General features: G+C 40.8%; 1 protein-coding gene across 1 annotated transcript; it reads right to left on the minus strand.

The window, feature by feature from the left end:
- Positions 1–732: 732 nt before the first annotated feature.
- LOC131318966 (uncharacterized) lies at positions 733–4341 on the minus strand. Its single transcript, XM_058349042.1, has 4 exons — positions 3866–4341; positions 3605–3699; positions 2121–3167; positions 733–2017 (listed from the first exon to the last, which is right to left on the minus strand). Exons 1-4 carry the CDS (start codon positions 4134–4136, stop codon positions 1319–1321), a joined length of 2112 nt encoding a protein of 703 aa, XP_058205025.1. The 5' UTR covers positions 4137–4341; the 3' UTR covers positions 733–1318.
- Positions 4342–6870: the final 2529 nt, after the last annotated feature.

The raw sequence follows: 6870 nt of genomic DNA on the forward strand, positions 1-6870 counted from the left end.
TTTTGTCTCTCGTATTAGGGGTTTTGATTCTCCTTCCTTGTTTTCTCTTCGATCTACTCCTCTATTAGAATGGTCATGACCTCTTGTGTTTGTGTTGTGTTGGGTGGAGTTCTATTTTTGTATTAGGGGTTTTGATTCTCCATCCTTGTTTTCTCTTCGATCTACTCCTCTATTAGAATGCTCATGACCTCTTGTGTTTGTGTTGTGTTGGGTGGAGTTCTATTTTTGTACTTGGATGTTTACTAGCTAGATTCCATTCAGCTCCCACGACATTGTTGTTTGGTCATTTTTTTATAACAAAGTTTCTGGATGAGTTTATCCACATTTCGACTAATTTTAGAAAACAATTATAAACCCACCGTCCGCTAGGTAACAGTTGTTTGTTCATTACTATCTTTTAAAATATTCATCCTAGCTACATCTAATTAAATTTGATGCTCTTTCCCATATCGATCCATCTCTATTGAGCTTAGTTTATTTGGAACATGCATTTGCTCTGAAATTTTACTTCATTTGTTTCTAATTGCGGACTCCTTTTGAATGTTCTAATTAATTAAGAGAACATCATCATCATTATACATGTCTATTTACTTTTTCTTATCAACCATGAAAAGAAAATGACATATCATCAAAGCATTTTGAGGATTTTGTTTTCTTAATTCTATTAGTTTGAAAAGGAACGATAAAAGGGTAGTGCCATCAACTTCTACCCGTTAAATTCCTAAATGGACGTTTTCTTGGACAAAAAGAAGAACCAACCGTTGAAGACGGAGGAAGTATATATGGAGGAACTAGGTGCAGTGGTTTTTTCGTCACATCAATACATGGAAGAAAATTATCACGAGAAATCAGCTAGCACTTAGCATAAGATACACAATTAAACCCGTCACTTAATAAAGGATGATGGTATCTACTCTAGAAAACAAAAATTAAGGTGAATATATATACAAAGAGATTTCAGAAGAATCCCACTCTTCAACCTGTGATAACCAATGATTGGGAGGTCGTTATCATGAAAGATTATTCAGTACCTATGGGCACCGTCACGTGGTGCCTCAGACTCGTTTCCTATCACACATCGTGCCGACTGAGGACTGAGGAGCCTCATTCATTTTATTTTTGAAACCTACCGCATGTATGGTAGAAAAGGAGACGTGGCGGCAGTGTGCCCCACACTTCTTTACAAATCCGACGTGTAACCTCTAAACTACAAAGTCCCCTAATCTAGGTAAAGCCGGCCCCACCCCGACCCGACGAACAGTATCCAATCACGTGTTCCTACGCGACCCACGTCAGCCCTTGTTCCCCATCCCAAACACTAGAGTACTCCCATGGTCATTTCATGCACTAGTGACTCCACAAGGTCCTCCTCAAGCTCCGCAACTATGGCCTCCCCTTCCTCTTCCAACGCCACCGCTCCTCTCAGCTCTGACCTACCCAAATCATTCTCAATTAGCGCGTCGATGTCTTCGAGCACCTGGCAATCTGCTGACGGGAAGCTTCTGATTTCCGCACATATTTTCTCGATTAACTCCGACCCATGAATCGAATGACCGAACCGAACCCAAGATCCCCATGGGTTTAAACTCACGTAAGGCTTCAAAATCTCCACCAGGATTTCGTCCACTAGTTGAAAGATTAGCTTCCGAATGCACCGATGCTTCAAGTGAGAGTCGATTAATAATGTGGTGGCAGCGGCGGTGGTGGTGAGAATGGGGAAGGATATTTCGAGGTGGTTGAAGAGAGAGGGGTTAAGCGGGTGCGACGGCGAGTACCATTGGGCGAAGGACAACGGGGCATTTTTGTCTATTCCGGTGCGTTTGAGTATCCTTGTGATGTAGTGAAACGCCGTTCCACCGCCGTTGGTGGCGCCGTTGGAGCTATTGTAGAGGGATATGAGGTCTTGGACGGTGGGCGTGTGTTTGTTTGCTTGGAGCTTGTACGTCACCTGGCTCGTACTGCTAGATAACTGCGGTGGGCTCCTTTTCGATGGAACAGCGTCAGATCCTCCATGTGCCTGTTTTAAAAAGCCCCCAACAAACAAACAAACAGAAGGAAATGATTCATAACAGTACACTGTCAAAAAAAGGGAGAGAGAGAGAGAGAGAGAGAGTGAATACCGTTTTTTGAGGAAATCTTGCTGCTGAAGAAGAAGGGTAGTCTTTCTTGACTGGAAAAAGGGTAGGGACATTGGTATTGAGGAGTTCGCTAGATAAGGGAGTTTTCTTGCTTTTCTTGTCCAAATGATTCGTCCTGTTGGTCACTGACGAGGACCGAACAAAGGGCTCTTCTTGCTTGTTCCGATACACGTTGGAATTTGCTGGGTGCTTTTTGAACAGTGGACAGTGACCCTGATCATGACTCGCAGTCTTCCTGTGTTTCTGGTACTCCGGATCCTGTACCGGTACTACTGGTTGTGACTTTTGCTTTAACGGAATTTTTCCCGGTTGAGATAAAGTTCCGTTAATGGACGAAGATAACGGGGACTGCAATGTCAGTTTTGGAGAGTGAGTGGTCGCTTGATTCTGTTTCCTGAGCCTTGGACTTGATTCATCGCAAGCAATTTCTGGACCCTTTGACGGTTTCCTTACTTTAAGTAAAACCACATGATCATCACCATCATCGTGGTCTTTTCCTCTGGTCTCTCTGTTTCTCATGGTATTGGTTATGTCAAGACCAGCTCTCCTGCTCACCTTTTCTTTAACTTGCTTCACAATCTGCCTTGCATATCTGCCCCCCGGGCTTAAATTCTCATCTTCATGTCTCAGAACTTGATCTCTCCTCCTAACTCCCTTCATCGCGGACAAATCGTTGGTTGCTCCGGCGTTTTCCTTGTTGATTTGGAGCGAAAGCCGGTGGTGGTATTCGACGTCTGACCTCCTGGCGGAAGATATTCTCGGAGTCTCCGGTAACGAACGGGTCCCGATGATGTCGGTGTCAAAAAGATGCCTGGCTCCGACTCTGCTCGACCGGCTTTGACCCATCTGCGGGCGGGATTTAGACGGGCGAACGCATGTCGAGGACGACGACGAGGTGGAGCAGGTATCAGCTGGAGGAAGAACATCGAGGCCCATCAGCCTGGCCACGAGATTCGGAGTCTTGGACCCCGGAGAGGTGCTAAACTCCGAGGACAAGTCGTCCGTTCTTGTTTTGACTTGGATACCCATCTGGATTTTTTCAAGACCGTTGGATAAGATTAAAAAGGACGCCCAATAGCATCATCATTACGTGCTAGTTTACAGAACCAAGAACAGTAATCTCTTCTTAAAAAAAAAAGAACATGGGAAGTATAAATCAGCATATAGATATTGGAGTAAAATTATACTCCCTCCATCCCAAAATATTTGTCCGATCCGCAAAATGGGGTGTTAAAAATAATACAATTTTTGCAAGAAAAAATCAAAAGTTTTTTAACAACTTACTAGATATCAATGAGTATTTTTAATTTGTGAAAAAAGTTTGAATTTTTTTTTGAAAAAATTACATTATTTTTATCACTCCGTTTTGTGGACCGGATAATTATTTTGGGACGGAGGGAGTAGTACTCTAGTACTAGTAGTTTAAAAAATTCATTCGTCAAGAAGTAACAGAGTCGGAATCTTACTGGGATATTGAAAGATTCCTCCCCTTTCATGATTGATGATGGAAATGAAGCGAAGGCCTCCTCCATCTCCAAGCTGTTCCTTGGTGCTTCTACTCCTGCATTATTTTCAGAAAACCCATGTCTAAATATTTCCTCATTTGCCTATAGACATGATACAAGTTTATTAAGATTTTGACATTAACAAAAATAGTTTTAACATTAGTAGTATTATTTATTAATGGAATCTATAATAGTGTAGAAAGAGAGGGGGAGAGGGAGGACCTCTAATGGGTTTTTCAGGGAGGAAAGAGTCAGGCTGGAGAGGCGGCGGTACTTGGCGTTGGTGGTGTAAAGGGAACTGAAAATGGTGAAAATCAAAGAGTTGAAAGACAGCATTCATACAGCCAGAAGTTGTGTGATTTCCTTCTACTCTTTCTTTCTTTGTGGATCTTCGGCCGCCGCCGCCGCTGCCGCCGCTTCCCCCGGTCTTGGTGCTGCTGCTACTGCTGTTGTTGCTGCCGCCGCCGCCCCAGTACAACCAGTCTTTGCCCATATCTGGCTAGACTTCTGATCAACTTTTTTTGTTTTTGTTTTTTTGAACGAGATCTGAAAGAGCAGGAGGAGGTGGAAAGAAAGAAAGAAAAAGGAGATTCTAGCGGAGAGGAAGAATCAGAAGGAAAATGACAGAAGCCGAAGTAGTAGTATTAAAGGGAGAGTCTGATACTACTACTACTTGTTAGACTTCTCTCAGGAGCAGTGAGAGATAGGCATAGGTGATGAAGGAAGGGTATTAAAAAAAAAAGGCTGGTGGTGGGGGAGCGGAAAAAGCGGATCCATGAAGGATAAATCAGGAATCAAAGGCCCACTTTTTGGTTTTTGATTTTCTTCCTCAAGGGAATTTGAAGTACAGCACAACGGTGACAATATAGGCCATACGGCGTAACCCAAATTTTCTCTCTCTTTCTGGGTCTTATTGTATTTTTGGTTTATCTGGTTGTCTTTCACTCACTCCCAAGTTTCACCAGACCAGACCAGACCCGACCCCAGGCCAGAGAACCTACTCTCTCTCTCTCTCTCTCTCTCTCTCTCTGTCCTAACAGTTATAAAAGCGAGGTGGGTTAATAACTTAATGGGGATAGTACTGTAACCTTCTGCTTGGGTTGTGGTCCAAGCCCTCCAGTTTTTTACTTTTAGTGAAAAATGATTACTAGAAATTCTTGGTTGCAAATCGCATAGTAAATGGTACTCGACGGGCACATTTGAGCCGTCAAAAAATATGACTGATGGTCTAAATTGAAAGTACCAAATGGATTTTAAGGGGGAGGAGGAATGAAAGAAAAAGTGTATTTCAATCTGGATCATCAGTTGCATTTTTTTACGGTCCGAATGTGCGTGTCGGGTATCACGTCAGCCGTATCCTATTTGCACCCAAGAATTTCTCTCGACTTTGAGTTTCCAAGAATGTCCTCCACGTTTGTGGCAATAAATGATAAGGCACTTTTTTTAATGCATAATTTCTTTAAAAGAGAGTGCATTGTGAAAAATTTTAAAAGTCAACTTAAAATTGGAGAAACATTTGGGACGGGGGGAGTAATTTTTTTTGGGTATGTTCCAACCCTTAAAAATGATCAGGATAAGTCATTTGTGAAACTCGTCGAGAAAAATATCCATGTCAAAATAAGTATGATCTAATTTCATCTCATATATGAAAGAATCGCTTTTGTGTGAGAAGAAAAAAGAAAGCCAAAAATGTTTGAAACTTGTACCGTGTGTATATATATATATATATATATACAGTCAGTCTCAAATGAGGGAGTCTTTATTTTAGTTAAAATGCGGACCTCCTCATTTCTCCTATTTTTCGATCGAATTTTGATGATCCGAGCCGCTCAATGTGTTCAGAACATGATTTTAAGGGTACCCGCGAGAAATCGGCAAAAAAAATGACCGGGAAGAGCTTCATCCGAGCAATTTTTGTTTGAACCGTTCGATAAAAAACAAACAAAAACTGCTCGGATGAAGCCCTTTCCGGTCATTTTTTTTGCTGATTTTTCATGGGTACCCTAAAAATCACGTTCTGAGCACATTGAGCGGCTCGGATTATCGAAATTCAATCGGAAAATGGAGGTCCGCATTTTATTAAAATGAGGTGGTCCTTACGGGAGACGGATTATATATCAGATATATATATATATATATATAATCTTCAAGTAAGGACCTTAAAATAAAGACCTTATATGCGGACCTTCCATTTCTCGCCTTTCCCGATCTAATATCGATGATCCGAGCCGCTCAATGTGATCAAAACGTGATTTTAAGGGTACATGCGAGAAATTGGCAAAAAAAATGACCGGAAAGGGCTTGATTTGAGCAGTTTTTATTTGAACCGTTAGATAAAAAACAAACAAAAACTGCTCGGATGACGCCCTTCCCGGTCCTTTTTTTTGCTGATGTCTCGCGAATACCCTTTAAATCACGTTCTGAACATATTGAGCGGCTCGGATCATCAAAATTTGATCGGAAAATAAAGGCCCGCATTTTTTTAAAATAAGGTAGTCCTTATAAGAAGGGGTATATATATATATATATATATATATATATATATATATATATATATATATTGCACAAACTCGATTTGTGCATATAGAAAAATGAGTTTCGATGATACTGATTTCGGCATTGATATTCTACTCGGCTAGTTCTATAAAATAACGATTCCAATTACTTTTTGGGGTCCGGATCGAAATGGACCCAAAAGATTAAAATCGGAGAGGACTAGACCACATAGATAGAATAACTAGAAAGGAACTAGTCTGTATTTCTGAATCATGACACACAAGTTAACTTATGTTAGATGTGGCTCTTAGCCCATGTGGTTGTACTACCCTTTGCCTTTTTAAAGGAAAGGTCTGAAGTTTGAGTCTAAGGAGAGACGTCGAACCCTTTTGGTTGTTAACTTATTAATTGTCCGCTAACCTCTCATACATTATGGAAAAAAAAAAAAACCCCTTATGCTGCCCCGGCGTATTTAAAGAGTAGTAGACTGTAGACTTTAAGTATTTTAGTAAAATGTGAAATATATTATTATTCTATTCCTTTATTTATATGTCTCGTAATACGTACGTTAGGAGTCCGTTTAGAAAGTCAAATATCAAAAATAGGTAGAATCTTTTGTTTCCTTTTGTATTTTTGTTAACTTAAGGAACCATTCTAAAGAAGAAGAAAAATTAATATCCTTGAAAGACAGTTTTGAAAAGGCAATTTTCGTTAAGTGTACCGCGAAATAG

Source organism: Rhododendron vialii, chromosome 3a (genome assembly GCF_030253575.1).
Source record: "Rhododendron vialii isolate Sample 1 chromosome 3a, ASM3025357v1".
NCBI classification, from domain to species: Eukaryota; Viridiplantae; Streptophyta; class Magnoliopsida; order Ericales; family Ericaceae; genus Rhododendron; species Rhododendron vialii.

What these genes read in the sequence shown, in the direction of transcription:
- LOC131318966 (XM_058349042.1), bottom strand. Translation starts at nt 4,136, where the DNA reads ATGGGCAAAGACTGGTTGTACTGGGGCGGCGGCGGCAGCAACAACAGC. An exon ending in AGGAATCTTTCAATATCCCA is followed by an intron (nt 3,168 to 3,604) that starts GTAAGATTCCGA and finishes GAAAAAATCCAG; the next exon opens with ATGGGTATCCAAGTCAAAAC. An exon ending in CAAGATTTCCTCAAAAAACG is followed by an intron (nt 2,018 to 2,120) that starts GTATTCACTCTC and finishes TTTTTAAAACAG; the next exon opens with GCACATGGAGGATCTGACGC.